An 18,795-nucleotide genomic window follows, 5' to 3' on the forward strand; every position below is an offset into this window, starting at 1 on the left:
TTTTGTTTTTAATCTCTTTTTACATATCCTAGGTTGATGATCATCTAAAGGATGTTTGCAAGCATGGTGTATAGACGGTTTTCTAGAAATGTGAGGCGAAGCTCAGTGTCATTAGAGATCAAAGATCAACCATGTTTAGAAATTGCATTTTAAGCTGACAGTGTTGGTTGATGCACTGGCAGCCCCTTGATTGCAAAGTAAGGTGCCTTCTCTGATTCCAACCCATTTCTCTATTTCACATGCAAACAGATGCTACAAAACTCACTGTGACTCCTAAGAACCCTCGGGTCCACAAATCCCACATGCTTGAACTACATTGCGAGAGCACGTGTGACTTCCACTTGAAGCACAGCTTGAAGCTGTCCTGGAGCAAGGATGGAACAGGCTTTGAAACCAATGGCACCGAAGATGGCAGGTAAGAAAGATCCACTCCAGGGGCCGGGAGTTTGGCCTAGTGGTAGAGTGCTTGCCTAGCATGCACAAAGACCCAGGTTCGATTCCTCAGTACCACATACATAGAAAAAAAAGCTGGAAGTGGTACTGAGGCTCAAGTGGTAGAGCTCTAGCCTTGAGAAAGTCCAAGGACAGTGCTCAGGCCCTGAGCTCAAGCCCAGGACTGGCAAAAAAAAAAAAAAAGAAAGATCCACTCCATGGGTCAGAGTCGGCACTGTCTTCAAGATGTTCACAAACATTAGCATGGCCCAGACACAAGAACGACATGAAAATTCACGAAACGCTCCCTTAATTGTGACCCTGTAAATGTGGAATACTGACAATGAAATTTTTCTGTCCATATTTAAAAATGATATTCCATCACTTGCAGGTATCCTGGACACAAATGCTGAATGAAATATGTCAGGCTCAGAGAGACCAAGTGTGTGTGTATGTGTGTGTGTGTGTGTGTGTGTGTGTGTGTGTGTGTATTCATATGTGAAAGTTAGACCCAACATATAAGCACAAAAGCACACATAGGACCATATGCTTATTTATACAATCAAGCTGACTAAAATATGGTTGTGGACGGGTAAGTTTCCATGGCATACCTCCTTTGAACAATTAGCACACCCTTTAACAAAATGAATGAGAGGACTGTGACGTATGTTTTGATGGAAAGAACTGGGGGTGAGGGAATCATGATGAATAGGGATAAAAGGAAGGAGAAAGTGGGGTGAGTCTTGAGACTCCCCTAATGTATGTACATAGTAGTGGAGCAGAGACAGTTGATGAGCCTGGCAGAGAGGAAAGGCCACGTTGGATGGTGAGCAAAAGGTAGAGAATGTGACACTGCTCAGGATGCCTTATAATCATCAACTGACACGTTGAATTACAAATCCTGTGTACCATTATTCAAAGCAAATAACAAAAAAGGAGAAAATAAAGTAATAATTTTAATAAGTAAAGTATCTACATTGAACTGACAAACAGCAACAACAAAAAGAACCCAATTAGTGAGGCACTGGTGGCTCACACCTGTCGTCTTTAGCTAAGCTGAGATCCGAGGAGTGAGGTCCAAAGCCAGCTTGGGCAAGAAAGTTCATGATCCTTTTATCTTCCATTAACCTGCAACAAATCTGGAAGTGGATCTGTGGCTCAAGTGATAGAGCATTAGCAAAAAAAACCCTCAGAATAGTGCCCAGTTCCTGAGTTCAAGACCCAGGACTGGCAATGATTAATTAATTAATTATTAGGAATACAGGAATCAGTCTAAGCCATTTCAACCTTTGATTACAGATCCCATGTAGATCTTCTTGCTTTACACTCCTGACGTTCTATGTAACATGAAACATCCTTTGAGAATCCATTTGGTTATTTTGGGCAGAATATACATGGATCTGGTGTTTGCAACATCACTGGAAAGTGCTCTGGCTAAGGGGAACTTGCTTACTATTCTTTGGGTTCTTCTTTTTTTTTTTTTTTTTCATTTTTGTGGGTTACAGGGCTTGAACTCAGGGTCTGGGCACTGTCCCTGAGCTCTTTTGCTTAAAGCTAGCACTCTATCATCTTAAGCCACAGCACCACTCCCTGTTTTGTGGTAGTGATTTAGAGATAAGAGTCTTTTGGACTTCTTCTGCCTGGGCTGTCTTTGAACTGTGATCCTCAGATCTCAGCCTCCTGAGTAGCGAAGGTTACAGAGGGGACCCACCAGCACCAGGCTTCTTTGGGGTTCACTGCAGCTGTGAGTGTGGTGTGTGGTCACAGCTGCTGTCACCACACTCGCCTCACACCTTTAGTGCCACTAGTGACGGCCTGTTTGATGTGTGTTCTCCTGGCTCCAGAGATGAGCAGACTCGATGTCACCTCAGCCCACTAACTTCACATCTTTCTCGTGGGGGGATCCTTGGCCACATCTGAAGTTCTTCCTGCTGCAGTAAAGAACTGGCCCTAGTACCTTTCACATGGAATCGAGAGGGCTTTGAGAGGGGAGGCAAGCATTGCAAGATGGTCTTTGGAAGGGGTCTTCTCCTAAGAAATCATGAACGTGTTTGATCATAGTGTGTAAATTTTTTGATGGGTTGCTGAAGACGGTTGGCCAGTATTTTGTTGAGAAGTTTTGCATCAATATCTCCTATTGTTACAGTGTTTGACCTTGTTATCTGATATATTGTTTATATGATTATTTGGTTATTTGAAATAGGTTAGGGAAGGGGAGGGAACAGATGAGGGCAGGGGTGGGAGCCAAGACATGAGAAAGGGTATCAATGTTTGTGAAGTAATACACCTTCTATCTGGTGAATATAATGTAACCCTTCTATTAATTACAATAAAAATATATGAAAAAAGATGCTGCTAACTTAAATTATCAAAATTAATCATAAACTTGATTTTTTAGAAAAGTACTCTAAGACAGAGCACCTTGAGCTGTGGGAAAGCAGAGAGACTTTAGGAATAGGGAATAGGAATGCTGAAATATGTACCATGACAAAGATGATTACCAGAAGCAAATAAAAAATCAATTTCATTCTTATTATGACTAATACCCTGTATCCTCCAATCACTGCATGAAATTTGCCTCATGTAATTCTCCTGAAGAAAAGCAGTATTCAGAGGGTACGTTAAATGGTTACAGGATAAATATGAACTGAGACATTCATTTATATTCAAGTAGTATTCTGCACAGAATTCAGCGACATTGTTCATCATCAGTATCGGGTGGAATTTATGGGCAAATGTTTTCATTATTAGTGTAGAAATGAGACTGTCTACCATCAAGAGGTAGAAATGTTCAGTTTCACTGCTATTTCCAGTAGTTTTGTGCTTTTCGTACCTCTGGCAGTTGGAGCTCTGTATCAGAATGTTTCATTTATGTACGTCTCCCTCTACAAAGGTGACACACTTTATATTATTTTAACGAGAGTGTCACTATGTGAATTTATTCTACTGGAACTTTATTTAAAAAGAATTTAGGAACATTCATGTTGATAATTCATAGGTGCAGAGTGAAAGGTACATTTAAAAAGGAGCAATTTGCAGGCAGCAAAAGATATAAACCAAAGAAAGCTGGTTGACATTCTTTTGCAAAAAGTGAAACGAGGCTGCCACCTGGTGGCCAAGTTATGTCATTGTTGCTGGTTCTTCAAAACTCAAATGAGTGTTGAGGCTCCATGGTTTGTGGGACTCAGAAACTTCCCTTTGTAAGGAACATCCCAGGACTTCTGCACATCTTCCTGATAATTCCTTAAAGCAGTATTGCCATGCATTCTAGCAATTGTACGCCTCAGCGTTCTGCTTAGACATGACCAGAAGTGCATAATTCCATCTTCTCCTCTACATCACAGATGCTGCCTTTGTAATTACAGAAAAAAAAAAAGTGATCTCTGGCCATGTATGTATTTGTGTGTGTGTGCCAGTATTCACTGTGACATTCTCTAATGAAATGTGTACCATGTGGAGTTTTGTCATTTTCCCAGAAATCATTTTCCATAGGAAACTTGCATTTCTTAGTTGCTCAGAAGTATATGTATCAAACTTTCTATAAAACAGCATCAGATACAGTACAGTAGAGTTATCCAAGACCACCATTGTCTTACTGAGAGACCCCACTTCTGTCTTAGGTCTCTGATGGTCTACACATTACTTCACCTTTTCCAGTATACAAAGTATAATATGGAACCAACTATATATTGCATAGCAAAGTTTTTGTATGACATAAAATGATGGTTCACTCCAACATTTCCAAACATCCTCACAGTAGACTTAGAACCTGGAAATGCACAGCTTGGAGAGTACTGCCTCTGATACTTCTGTTGTCCATGTTTTCATTAAATGCTTTTCTCCCCTCCCCTCCCCATAGGATAGTGATTGAAGGAGCGAACATGACCATATCTAATGTCACGTTAGAGGACCAGGGCCTCTACTCTTGCTCTGCACAGACTGCTCTGGACAGTGTCACTGAGGTCACTCAAGTCACAGTCCTTGGTGAGTACCTGTATCTCTGTGCTTCATCCCTTCAGCATCCACTTCTGTTTAACTCATAACCCCGCTGCAGAGTGCTTTCTTCTCTTCTTCTATAAAAGAATCAATGCTTAATTTTTTTTCCTTCCACGGGAGGAAGTCTATCAATATTAGCAGGAGGTAAGAGATTCTATCAGCAGAAAGACAAATGAAGCAGGCTTCAGATATAGTGCCCTTTCAAGGCCTGCAGACAAATGGGGCTGAGAACTTAGAGGGGGGTGGACAAGCTTGGGGGAGGGGTCCCAGCAGCCCTACACTGTGGTTACACATACCAGAATCTCAGACTGAGCTCCCCAGGGGTACAGGCAGGCTGCTGAGAGACTGACTGTAAGCAGTTCTGTAAGGACTCTCTGTAACGCCTTTCTAAGTGATGACGCTAATTAGAACCCTGCATACTCCACCAGTGTAATCAATACAATTAGCCCTGAGATCACCAATGCTCAAAGCTCTTAACCCAGCGCAGGGTATTTCTCAGTGACTTGTGCAGGTCCAGGCTAGCTCTGCACTGGGTTTTGACCAGGCAGCCTGCCCTGGAAGAACAGCCTGAGGATACCCCTCACTCAGCTTTCATTTGCTTGAATCAGTGTGGAGTACTGGGAGTGAGGGGCAGGTCCATTCTACCTCACTTCACCCAGCAGGCTGGTTGTCTGCCACTGCCAGAATCCCCTGACTCACGGAGATTTCCTCATCCAGTCCTCCAGATAGGATGCCAGCAATGCCTCCCTTATCTGCAGGTTTCAAGTTAACTCTACTATCACATACTTATTTTAAAAAGTGGAACTATCTTAATCATCAGCTGTTTCCTTGTGGGATTCTGATTGCTACGAACATTTTCAGTTTCCATTTGTGAGAGGGTGTAGTTACCACCATTTAGTCTTCCTTTGAGCATTTTTTGTTGTTTCTATTTGTACTTTGTGGGATTTGAACTCATGGTTTTTACTCTCACTGGCTTTTTAAAAATATATTTTTATGGGCCAGGAGTTTGGCCTAGTGGTAGAGTGCTTGCCCAGCATGCACGAAGACCGGGGTTCGATTCCTTGGTACCACATACATAGAAAAAAGCCGGAAGTGGTGCTGTGGCTCAAGTGGTAGAGCTCTAGCCTTGAGAAAGTCCAAGGACAGGGCTCAGGCCCTGATCTCAAGCCCAGGACTGGCACACACATACACAAATATATATATATATAATTGTAATTAATAGAAGGGTTACATTATATTCACCAGATAGAAAGTGTATTACTTCACAAACATTGATACCTTTTCTCATGACTTGGGTCCCATTTCCCTCCCCCAACCCCCCACCCCTCATCTTGTTTTCCCCCCTTCCCTATCCAATTTCAAATAACCAAATAAGCATATATACAATATATCTGATAACAAGGTAAACTACTGTAACAATATGAGATAACTAAGGGACAGCAAAAGAGATGACAGATAACATAGTACATTAAGGACAACCATCACTCATTACATGGCTTTTGTTTCTATAACCTTTCATTTAGTGTCATACTATCTGGCCTTATGTCTCTAGATTTTATTCTATTGTAAATCTCTGCTAGGAGAGCCCAATCTTTCTCCTGATTATGACAAATGAGGGAAACCATTGAGCCTATGTTCCTTTGAGTCTGGCTTACTTCACTTAAAATGATTTTTTCTAAGTCTTTCCATTTCCTTACAAATGGAGCAATATCGTTGTTTCTGACAGCCGCATAGAATTCCATTGTGTATAAATACCACATCTTGTTGATCCACTCATCCACTGAGGGGCATCTGGGTTGGATCCATGTCTTTGCTATGGTGAATTCTCACTGACTCTTCTTATTTAAGGCTGATGTTCTACCATTGGAGCTACACCTCCACTTCCAGGTTGTTTTTTTTTTTTTTCTGTTGTTATTTTGTGCTGGCTAATTGGAGATTAGAATTTCTTGTACATTTTTTTTTTTGGCCTGGGCTGATTTCAAATCAGAATGCCCAGATCTCAGCCTCTTGAGTAGCTAGGAGTACAAGTATGAGCTGCCAGTGCTCCACCTTTGAGAAGTCAATTTCTGTGCACAATTTAAAATTTGATTCTTGTGTTTACCTGACTAGTTTTCTAGCACTAATTCATTCCAAGTATTACCAAATGTCATACATAATCACTTAGAGTAAAAGTAACAATATTATTGGAAATATGTTCTGTGAGATAAAATTCATGAATGTGGGGGCCGGGAGTTTGGCATAGTGGTAGAGTGCTTGCCTAGCATGCACAAAGACCCAGGTTCGATTCCTTGATACCACATACGTAACAAAAAGCTGGAAGTGGTGCTATGGCTCAAGTGGTAGAGCTCTAGCCTTGAGAAAAGTCCAAGGACAGTGCTCAGGCCCTGAGTTCAAGCCCCACGACTGGAAAAAAAGAAAGCATGAATGAAAAATATTTTCTTAGATTCCTATTCTAATATTTTTATTCCCATCCCTGGTTTACAAACATTTATTTCATCGACAAATGACCATAAGCGATAGTAGATACAGCTTCAGATTGTAAGATGTCTTTATTCTTGAAAACAACTTTAGAAGCACAGGGCTAATGCACTTGGGCCAGGAGTTATTTCTAGAAGCCTCAATATTAAAATACTCCAAAAGCAACCAGTTCTTTAACGTCTCAGTTGCAAAATAATTTAAAATGATCTTGCATGAATCTCAGAGATATTGGATACAATATTCTGCTTTACTTGTTCCAGAAAACCTCAAAACATAGTGAATCTTGAATACATGCTAAAAAAAAATCTCTGAATTCAGAGATGCAGAAGGACAGTTGAAGACATACCTTCTAGTCTAGACCCAGCATTGGACATGATCATATTCCACCTTTAAAAATAACCATGCTACATTCTAAACTGGCAATGATGCTGTTAGCCAAAACATATTTGTAAGAGTTGAAATACTTAACACTGGCAGACATGCTTTACTATCTCTTCTGAACAAAAATGAATAGACTTGAGAACATCAGAACCAATTTTTGGCAGTAAGTTCAGCTGATATCATATTTCATTTTACTCTTGCTTGTATTTTGAAAATTCCAGAAATTTCCATGTGCCTCAGCAACACTCAGACACTCAAATGTTTGTCCCCACCTACTCAGTGTTGCAGTTTCTCTCACAACATTTACCAATGTCAAATCTGCTTCTTCCTATAAAAACTTGCTTCCTACTCTTCTAGGTTCCTGGCCAAGAAAGACAGAGTGACAGTAGCTCTTATGTTCTGAAAATTCTCTTTTTTAATACATCACCATAAAACTTCAAAGAAAAGCAGAGTTCATGTTTGTATGCAAGCCATCGTTTACCTGCCAAACATGTTGCGAAGACTTAGAAAATAACTATCCTGACTCTTGAACCTCTACTCACAACAGGAGAATTCAGCAAAGAATAAGCTGGAGCAAAGTAAATGATCCATTTCAGACACATCTCCTCAGCCAGGAAATGTGTCTGCAAATGCCGAATCCTGGACTCAGCTCCTTGTAATCTAGGAAACTTGATTGCTAAAGATTCCATCAAGCGGGCCATCGAAACAGGCCCTAGAGGCTCACTCCTACAATCCTAGCTATTTAGGAGGCTGAGATCTGAGGATCTGTGTTTGAAGCCAGCTTGGCAGAAAAGCCTGTGAGATTCTTTTTTTTCTGTTTTATTGTTTCATTTTATTTTATTTTTTTCCATATATTTTTATTGTAATTAATAGAAGGGTTACATTATATTCACCAGATAGACGGTGCATTACTTCACAAACATTGATACCCTTTCTCATGTGTTGGTCCCCGTTTCCCTCCCCCCACCCCTGCCCCTCATCTTTTCTTCCTCCCTTCCCTATCCAATTTCAAATAATCAAAATATGCATATATACAATGTATCTGATAACAAGGTGAAATACTGTAACAATATGATTCTTATCTCCAATGGACCACCAAAAAGAAAAAGTTAGAAGTGAATGTGTGTCTCAAGTGGTAGAGATCCAGCCAGCCTCGAGAAAAAAATGCTAATGGGTATCACTCAGCTTCTGGGTTGAAGCCCTAGTACCAGCACACACACACACACACACACACACACACACACACACACACACCCCAAACACACACTTCAAATCAAATAATAAAATAAAAAGAGTGACTCTTGGGAACTGCAGTCAGGAAAGAAAAAGGAAGGGGCAAAATAATAGAGGCCACAGGAGAAGAGCTATGGCGACTGTGAAGAGATATGGCAGCTATGTGGCAGATGCTGAGAGTGGGGCTGTTGAGATGTGAGCAGGTCAGATGGAGTCTTGGACCCAGAGTGGCCAGTGGTGTGTCTGAGGGAATCAGGGAAACAAGGAGATGCTCTGCATTCCCTTACTTTTATTTTGTTCATCTTTATTTAGATGTTCCGGATCCACCAGTAAACCTTCACTTGTCAGAGCGACAGAACAGGAGTGTCCGACTCTCTTGGCAAGCTGGAGATGATCACAATAGCAATATTAGTGGTAAGAAGATGGGAAATAATGATTTTTCTATAACAGACTTAAACTAATATCACCACCACGTTTCACTTTCCTGAGTGGGTTGTGATTGTTAGACTACTTTAAGCTTTTGATTGTGTATGTTAATGTCAGCTCACTGCCAGCCTTTCCAGTATGTTCTAACCATTTTCCTTGTCCTGACTGCCAGAGTATATTGTAGAATTTGAAGGCAACAGAGAGGAACCTGGAAAGTGGGAGGAACTGACGAGGGTCCAAGGAGAGGAAACCACGGTCGTGTTACCTTTGGCTCCGTATGTGAGGTACCAGTTCAGGGTGATGGCCTTGAACGAAGTGGGGAGAAGTCAGCCCAGCCAGTCTTCAGACCATCATGAAACCCCGCCAGCAGGTAAGGGGACTCCCTCCTCAGACCACTCACACAACGTTCACTATGCCTTGCAATCTAAGAAAAGGGAAAGAAATCACAAAAGAGTTGAGTGAGGGAAGAGCGAAAGAAGAAAAGGAAAGCAAGGAGAGGGAGGTTAAACAAGGACTATAGGATGATAGAATTTTTTAGTTTGCTCGATTGCATGAAGTCCCATTCAAAGAACACTAGTTTCAGAAATATCGCAAAAAGTCTTGATAGTAAGGAATTTAGGGAAGTGTGGCATATAAAAAGAGTGACATGAGTCCTTTCACTGAAGTCATGTGTTATAAAGCATGTTCTAAGTTGAAGTTCAATGTATAAGATCAAGGATTCCATTTTCTCTTTGCTTTGTTGTTCTTTATTTTTGCTAGTCCTGGGGCTTGAATTCAGGGTCTGAGCACTGTCGTTGGACACTTTTTGCTCAAGGCTAGTACTCTGCCACTTGAGCCACAGAACCACTTCCGGCTCTTTCTATGCATGTGTTTCCAGGGAATTGAAGCCCTAGGGCTTCATGCATGCTAGGTGAGCACTCTAAAACCAGGCTATGCTCCTGGCCCAAGGATTTCATTTTTTGAACTAAAAATTTTCAGATTCATTATAATGCCTTGATATGTGTTCAATGTGACTAATATAATTATTGACACAGAGATTTTGTAGTGCTGTATCTGTGTAAATTACCTAGGTTATATTATCTTTCTTAATCTGAAAGAAGATGGCACTCAAATAATTGGTGCTATTGAATTAGCCTCAGGCTTGTTTGTTTTTCTGAGCAATAGATAAATAGGCTGCTAGGTTATAATTTCCTTTTGTGATTGGGAAAGAAAAAATTGAGATAATAGCTGGGTGGCAGTGACTCACATCTGTAATCCTAGCTACTCAGGCAGCTGACATCTGAGGGGTCATGGTTCAATGACAGCCTGGGAAAAAATGTTTCCACGAGACTCCTTCATCTCTAACCCATCACTCAGAGACCTGATGCTAGCTTTGATCACAAAGGCTCAGGGACAGCACTCAGGCCCTGAGTTCATGTCCCAATGCTGACCAAATTAAAAAAATGATTACAAAAAAATGTGAAACATGTATGATTTTAGTTTCCATGAATTGGGTTGAGTGCTACATACTTTCTTTGTTCTAAAATGTACCCCTACCTTTTCCTATTGGCTGTTGCTAAAACATTCCCAATTGATTTTAATATGTGGGTTTAATTTAACTTTCCTGGGGGCAGATCTCAACGTTTATTTCTGCCAGCAATTCCTAATAAAAAATAGGGCAGGTTTAAAACAAAAATACAGTCATAGAGCAAGTGTACTATTTGAATTTCAGATACATATAGCAAACTCTTCTTTACTAGATGTTAACTCCATTACTTCCAAGGAACAATATTTTGCTGTTTTAAAGATAATATCTATTAAAAAGTTTCCTTAAGTCTTTTTAAAAATAGTAGTCTGCTTTAAGATTAATAAATATAACCATTCTATTATAAATAATAATTATATTATTAAGCTATACTAAATATATTTAAGTATATGTTGAGGAAAGAATAAAGTATTTTCCTTATTAGTTAATGAAAAATAACCTTAATGTTTGTTGTCACCTTTATTTCAGCACCAGACAAGAATCCTCAAAACATAAGAGTTCAAGCCTCTCAACCCAAGGAGATGATTATAAAATGGGAGGTGTGTATTCCTGAGAGTGTTAAGTATCTCTTTTGTCTTTTTTTCCCCCTTTTAGCTCAACATGTGAACTTCAAGGACAGAACCATATTTTTCCAGATCAAAGAAATCATTATTTTAGAGACAAAAGGAATTTGTGAATCTTTATCAGTGTATAATTTGCACCTTACTATGATTAGAATAGCTTGTGAACTAGACTTTCACAGTGGTATGTAATTTAAGGATGGCTGGACAGTTCAGCTGAGTTGGAATCTTATTCCTAAAAGATTCATTTTTCTTGCATGTTTTATTTCTAGTATTCTAGATGTTCTCATATTAAAATAATATGGAACATCTTTTCATCGGTGGCCTTTTAAATATTATATAAGAAGATGCTGTTTAAATCGAATTATTACTTGTTTACTACCAAAGACATTTTATTTATTTCTAATTCTGGGAACAAACTCACATAATATGCTTCAGGCAAATCTCTTTAAGACATAGAAACAAAAACGCTCTGTCTCCATATTAACTATTGCTAAAGATTTTACTTACTGAATGTATCAACTGAGTTAACTTTCATTTTTCTGATACCATTTCCAAGTCTCTCGGTAACTGTGAAAAATGAGAACTTATTTTTTTTTCTTAAAAGTTAGAAGAACTTTTTTCTTTTTTACAGTCCTTGTACTTGATCTCAATGCCTTGCACTTGCTTGGCTTGCTTGCTTGCTTGGCTTGGCTTTGTTAGTTCATACACCCTCTTAAAATGTTGGTAGTACTCTTTTTCTATAATATTAAAAATAAATGATCTTCCTAATAATACTATGGGGTACTCAGGTCTTTTGACTGAATCTCACGGCACCTCTTTTAGAGATTTCTATACACCAACTTAATTACATGTTTTCTAGAAGCTTCTTTTTTATAATCAGTATTATGAAGGAACATCAAAACTTGTGTCTTTCCCATCTATTTACTCAACTGTAAGCAGTTTTTTTTCTTTTGGAGAGCTAACTGGACAATTTTGAAATTCTGTTGGCAACTATCTCAAAGTTAAATATTAGTATGCCTGCTGTTTTAACTTTATCCCATCCAATTCCTCAAATAAATATTTTAGTAAATTAGTATGAGTAAAGAAATACTTTTAAAAACCCTCAACAGTATTTTACCTATTTTATCACCCATAAACATAACATTTTTAAACTGTAAGAGAATTTCATAATCTAGGAGTGGGTTATTTTAAAAGTATTTTATAACAGTTAAATACAATTTCTGTAAAATAAATGAATGTTTTAACCACATTTTAAAAAATAAAGTATTCCGGGGCCGGGAGTTTGGCCTAGTGGTAGAGAGCTTGCCTAGCATGCACGAAGGCCTGGGTTTGATTCCTTGGTACCACATACATAGAAAAAAGCTGGAAGTGGTGCTGTGGCTCAAGTGATAGAGCTCTAGCCTTGAGAAAAGTCCAAGGACAGTGCTCAGGCCCTGTGCTCAAGCCCCACAACTGGCAAAATAAAGTATTGCTTAATTAAAAATTATCATGGAAACGATTATAGTAGAAATAATTCCAACAAATATTCCTATGTAGCAAAATACAGTGGGTGAGGAAGGCATTTTCTCATAAAGAATTAGAAATGGAATACTAAAGAAGTTGGGAAAATATTTTATTATTAAAGGGATAACTCTACTGGTAGCACTCATGTGTACATATGCAAATTCTTTCAAATTAAAAGCTGACATAATTTTGTTCTTCTCGTGGAAGAAAGATGAAGAAAAATGAAATCAGTTGAGAGTAAAATTCTTCCTAAAAAGTCTTGGTAATTCCCCATTGCAAGCCAAAGAATTCATGGCCATTTCTTTAATTCCTTCAGTTCTTTTGAGAATGAAAGGTAGATGAGATTGGAAACCTTCAGCAAACGCTAAATCTCTTTGTTGAATTTATGTATAACCCCTTTAATGTATGAAAGCAGACTTAATCACAAGGCAGATTCCAGTATGGGCTCTTTAGCACTTGAGGAGGTGGGAGATTTAAATTGAACCATATGGCACAAATGTTTCATCCCCCATGTCTGGTGATTCTGAGTCTTCATTGAATGGGTTTTGATTACTGTTTCAGCCTTTGAAATCCATGGAGCAGAATGGGCCAGGACTGGAGTACAAAGTGAGCTGGAAGCCTCAAGGGGCCCCAGAGGAGTGGGAAGAAGAGACCGTTACAAACCACACACTGCGAGTGATGACACCAACTGTGTATGCTCCTTATGATGTACAAGTCCAAGCCATCAATCAGCTGGGCTCTGGACCAGAACCTAAATCAGTGACACTGTATTCTGGAGAAGACTGTAAGTGATGAACTACAATCTTTGAGTAAATTGCACTAATGTCCCTTAACATTTTTAAGGCAAGAAAGGCCAATAAAAAGGGGGAGAATAGGTGTTAGGCAAGGGAAAAAGAAACAGACATGTGCTTTGGATCCAAAGGCTAACTGCAGGCCAGTTCTTCAATAGAGTGCTAAAAAAAAGTTGTTTTTGCTTTGAAAAAGAAAAAAGTCACATACCTGGCCTCATTAGGGTATTCAGTTAAGCGGCATAATGGTTTTGAGATTTTCAAGGTTTCCTGTTAGATTTTCTACTAAATGTTCTAACAGTCTGCAGTTTTACCCACACTAATGAGTTATGGACCTAGATTTTTATAATGACACATAGGTACACATGCACTGTTTTGAAGTGCTGCTGCTGATATGATTATAAGTTGAACTATGAAGAGCATAGAAATGCTGCGGTTTCATTATTGTTTAAAAGAGACATGATATTTTATATCAAGATTTGATGTTATTTTTCTTATCGTTCTTCCAGCAGCCATATGAATATTTCTGTCTAAAAGATATAATAAGAGTGACAAAGAATGATTTTTTCCTCTCTGCTGTACACATTTGTCTACTCAAAGGAAAAAATGTAGAAGGCTCACTGATGACTATTCATTTGAACTGCCCTGGGTTTGGTTAATTCCCCTGTAGGTATATGTAAAATGTAACAAGAACTACCATCTCTTATGGTTTCTTTAAAGAGGACGTGACTCCCCCCAACCTGATGGAATGGAACATCACATATGCTTGATTAATGACAACTTTCTAAATTAACAGTAAATAATACTCCACAATAATATTTACCTTATGAGGTAGTTCATTCACTTCCAAAGACAAGATGTCCAGAAATTATGTCACTTGACATTTTTTTTTATCATTTTTAATAGTGTGTGTGTGTGTGTGTGTGTGTGTGTGTGTGTGTGTATGTGTGTGTGTATGTGTTTGCCAATCCTGGGATTTAAACTCAGGTCTGGGCACTGCCCTTGAGCTTTTGTATTCAAGACTAGTACCTACCACTTAGAGCCCCAGTGCCATTTCTGGCTGTTTTGGTAGTTAATTGGAGGTAAGAATGTCAAAGACTTTTCTACTTGGCCTGCATTCTACTGCAATCCTCAGATTTTAGGCTCCTGAATAGCAAGGATTATGGGCATGAGCCACGGATGCCTGGATTAATTCTATAATTTATTTTAAAGTTTTCTTTAAGTAATTTTTACAAAGATGTGTACCACTCAGCAAATAAGTTTCTACGCACCAGGCATCTCCATCAATGCCACTCTTTCTTCACTGAACATGGTTTAAGTTCCATCTCATTTCTCCTTATGGCCCTGTGACTGAGAAAGTCTCCGTGGTGAAACGCTTTTGGGTTCACCAGTGTGAACCCAATTCAGAATGATGAAAGTCATTCCTGGAAGAGAATCATCCAGATTAGGATGGAAGCTCATCCGTGTGTTTACTGTCTCATCAGATCCTGACACAGCTCCTGTGATCCACGGTGTGGACATCATAAACAGCACCTTAGTCAAAGTGGAGTGGTCAACAATTCCAAAGGACAGAGTGCACGGACATCTGAGAGGATATCAGGTTTTTATTGGTTTTATTTATTGTGCTGTGGATTCTGTACCTTTTTCTGGGGACAGGAATTGATTTCAGAAACTACAAGAGGACACCCTGCACTATGATCACCAGGTTCAAGGGTTCATATTTTCATTGCAGGTCAATTGGTGGAAAACCAGAAATCTATTGGATAGAAGGACACATCCCAAAGAAGTGAACATTCTGAGATTTTCAGGACAAAGGAACTATGGAATGGTTCCTTCCCTCGATGCTTTCAGTGAATTTCACTTGACAGTCTTAGCCTATAACTCCAAAGGACCTGGTCCAGAAAGTGAGCCTTACATATTTCAAACACCAGAAGGAGGTGAGAGAAGAAACAAGTGTAGATGAACATCCAAAGGGGTGTTCTGTATGCCCATGACTGTAATAGATATTTCTGTCCTCATTAAGAATTGTAATAGTTAACTTGTTCATTTCTATAAAATGTTAAATTGATGACACATTTTGTTTTGGACTTTCAGATTGACTATTTCATTTGACTACTCCTTCATGGTCTTGTGTTTTCTAGTACCTGAACAGCCATCTTTTCTCAAGGTCATTAAAGTTGATAAAGACACTGTCACTTTATCCTGGGGACTACCTAAGAAGCTAAATGGAAATCTAACTGGCTACTTATTACAGTATCAGATTAGTAAGTAGACATTTCAACTAGGATAAATCTACTAATAACTCAATTTTTGGTGGTATATTGGCTTGCTATTTTCTTGATATGATACTGACTTAAATAATACTTGTATGTTACCATACTTCTCTGTAGCAAAAGGATCTGCCAACAAGCTTGCAGGAAACTATAACTCAGAATTGTTTTGCTTAATGATATTTTATGTAAATATCACCATGTGCACTATTTATATATTTCCTAGAGCTGTTTGATCTACATTGGCAAACATGAATTTTGCAAGAGAGGCCACATGATCCTCAGAGTCTAAAATGTTAACAACCTGGCCTTGGCTGGAAGATTTGCTGGCATTTCAGAAGTAAAATCAGGTGCCAGTGGATGCCAGGAAATGTGTTTGCTACTCATATACAAGCTTTGAGAAACACTCTATGGAGCAGAGTTAATGAAATAATTGAGCATTGAATCGTGTGGTTTCTCCTCTAACATCCTCTTCTACATCACATATGGGAGTCCAGCCTCCACACTAAATATGCTCATGTAGAATCTTGTTTATTAGTAGCCTGCTGGTTCCAATAGATAATATTAGGCAAACCACAGTGATGTATATGCACCATTACCCAGCCGAATCTATCCACATGCTTCAGTTCAAACAAAATGAGAGCATATTTAAAATCATACTAACTCTAACCTCTCAGTTGTCAAAATTATGTAACCATTTCAAAATGGAGATTAATGAGCTGAAACCATAGAATATGTAAACAGGCAACTTTTAGACATTCAGGACATGTAACCAAAGCTCACAGACTAGAAACAATCAGATCATCTGTTTGCCCAAGCCAACCTCAGTAAGAACCTGTGATATCACAGGGAAGCTTCTAGAGCACAGCTCATGCACTAGCTCTAACCACTTTCCCATGACTTCTGCTCAACGAGGCAAGTTTATTTATCTAGATATGGGGGAAACTCCAAAGGAGACAGCATTTGAAGGAGGTACTGCTGTCCCCATGTTGCTTTATGAAAAGAAGCAAGCTGCCAGGTAACACGAATGAAGATGCACTGTGTCCCTGCTTTATGGATGGAATTAAAGTGATAGATGATATGTGTTAGAACCCCAAAATGAAACAGGGTATTCTAAGGTGCAAATGCATTTGTGCACTTATTGAGCTTTCCAGCCACGAATTAAGTATTAATTTAAAAAAATTAATATTAAAAGAACTGAAGAAAAACTGCAAGTGTTCATAACTGTATGGTAAAAATATGTGCTACTTTTACTCTAACAAGAAACCCAGTGTCATGGAAATCCCAAACTTTGTAGTAGTCTGTATTATTTGAAAGTTCTTAAAAATAGAGGAAAACTGAAATATTAATAGTCATTGTTATTTTATTCCTTCCTAGGTTTATTTTAAAATAAAATACTACATATTTTTAATCTCTAAGGTGCTTGAGATATTTTAGATTTGTCTTTTATTGCTATTTGTATTATATTGCTCTCTATATCAAGTATATACATATATATGTATCAGATGTTCTATTTGGATACATCTAAATCAATCTATCTATCTATCTATCTATCTGTCACCTACCTACCTATCTATATATGTTTCTTTGTAATTTGCCCAGGAAATGTAAAGCCCGAAAATGAATCCCCAATACCTCAAAAAAGCAGAAAAATACCATAAGTAGAAATTAAAATGAAAAAGACTGTCACTGTAATGACTAAGTGCTGTGAAATGTGAGACTTTGTCCATGCTTCTTTCTTTAGTAAATGACACCTATGACATTGGAGAACTGAATGAGGTCAACATTACCAGTCCATTGAAGGCCAGCTGGCATCTCTCGAACCTCAACGCAGCCACCAAATACAAGTTCTACCTGAGAGCTTGCACTTCCAAAGGTTGTGGAAAGCCAGTCACCGAGGAGAGCGCCACCTTGGGAGAAGGGAGTAAGTACCAGGGGCCTTTGAGTGTCATGGCTTTTTAGACAGAAAGACACCTTGCTTCTCATTGTAAACTACAAGTGACTGCAACACAAATTTTCCTTACCCTTCACTCACCACAGATTGCAGATTCAAAATATATTGTGCATCCTTTTAAAGTTCACACTGCCTCATGTGATGGCTTTCTGAAAAGCAGCCATCAAACAGATCTCAGCTTCTTGTATACAAGGTCAGGACCCATAATTCCTGCGTTATTAAAATAAAGGAACCCAAGATCATAAACTCTGCCCTTTCCCTTGGGAGACACACTGGCATGCAGAATCTACTTATACTCCATACTGCTTTCGTGCCTTGATACATATGTACAGGGTCAGTTTCATTTGACCGCCAGGCCATGTGTTCCAAATCACTAAATTAAAAATGAATGGTTAATATATAGATTTATTGTAATAGTTTCCCCAATTGATATTATACTTTCTATTTTTTCATATGTGCCAGCGATTTTTCTTCTTAAATCATTTTTTCAATTGTGAGTTGGCAGTTCTTGCTGAGGTTTCTGTCATGTGCATAGGAACACATCAGAAACAAGATGGTAGAGCAATATTATGAAGTAGATCAGAAGAACTGATTCACCCATTATATGCATTCGCTGCTTTGTTAAATGCCAACTCCTTTGTACAAGTATTTAATAATAAGAGAGAAGAAAAGTAGTGTTGTGAAGAATTAAGTTGGTCACACTTGAGAGGATTTGAGAGAGAAGAAATATCAAGAAAGTAGTGAATGAAATTAAATTGTCATTTATTAAACATGTTTATTATAATAGGCTCAAGGTGGTGAGTCTCTTAAGTCATTGTATTTGGGTGGTAAATGGTTCCACTTCTACCTTTATGGTCAGCTATTACTCCCTTATCTTCATAACAAAAAGGATTTTTGCTATTTCCAAGCTTCTCTAATATTTAAACCCCTTTTATGTAAAGAGTTTCTATTTTCAAATAGTATTCGTAAGCCCCTACCAATTATTACCAAGGATGGGTCATATAACAAATGCAACAGAAGAATTCACTCAAAAAATGATAGGTCAATTCCAGTTGATTTAGAAGAAAAATAATCATGAAATTACTTTACAAATGATATATGCCCTACTCTCTTTGCTGAAAAATTCCATCTTGGATGCATTCACATTTGACAAAATGATTTTATGGAGAAGATAATATTTGCTTTTGAGTGTGTGTGTGTGTGTGTGTGTGTGTGTGTGTGTGTGTGTGTGTGTATGCACAAGCAT

At 38.6% G+C, this 18,795-nt stretch overlaps 1 protein-coding gene across 4 annotated transcripts in view; it reads left to right on the forward strand.

Annotated features, from left to right (window-relative positions):
• The window catches only part of Chl1 (cell adhesion molecule L1 like), a 172,466-nt gene that overhangs the window by 147,944 nt on the left and 5,727 nt on the right, over window positions 1-18,795 (forward strand). For all 4 annotated transcript variants that reach the window (XM_090324171.1, XM_090324163.1, XM_090324145.1 and 1 more), the window contains 10 exons: window positions 250-415; window positions 4,292-4,416; window positions 8,833-8,934; window positions 9,119-9,316; window positions 10,940-11,010; window positions 13,099-13,321; window positions 14,810-14,925; window positions 15,058-15,262; window positions 15,467-15,589; window positions 17,340-17,519. In XM_090324171.1, coding sequence (XP_090180297.1) covers window positions 250-415; window positions 4,292-4,416; window positions 8,833-8,934; window positions 9,119-9,316; window positions 10,940-11,010; window positions 13,099-13,321; window positions 14,810-14,925; window positions 15,058-15,262; window positions 15,467-15,589; window positions 17,340-17,519 — 1,509 coding nt within the window. The remainder of the gene's footprint in view (window positions 1-249; window positions 416-4,291; window positions 4,417-8,832; window positions 8,935-9,118; window positions 9,317-10,939; window positions 11,011-13,098; window positions 13,322-14,809; window positions 14,926-15,057; window positions 15,263-15,466; window positions 15,590-17,339; window positions 17,520-18,795) is intronic.

Source organism: Megascapheus bottae, chromosome 2 (assembly GCF_031878675.1).
Source record: "Megascapheus bottae isolate mThoBot1 chromosome 2, mThoBot2.hap1, whole genome shotgun sequence".
Lineage (NCBI taxonomy): Eukaryota > Metazoa > Chordata > Mammalia > Rodentia > Geomyidae > Megascapheus > Megascapheus bottae.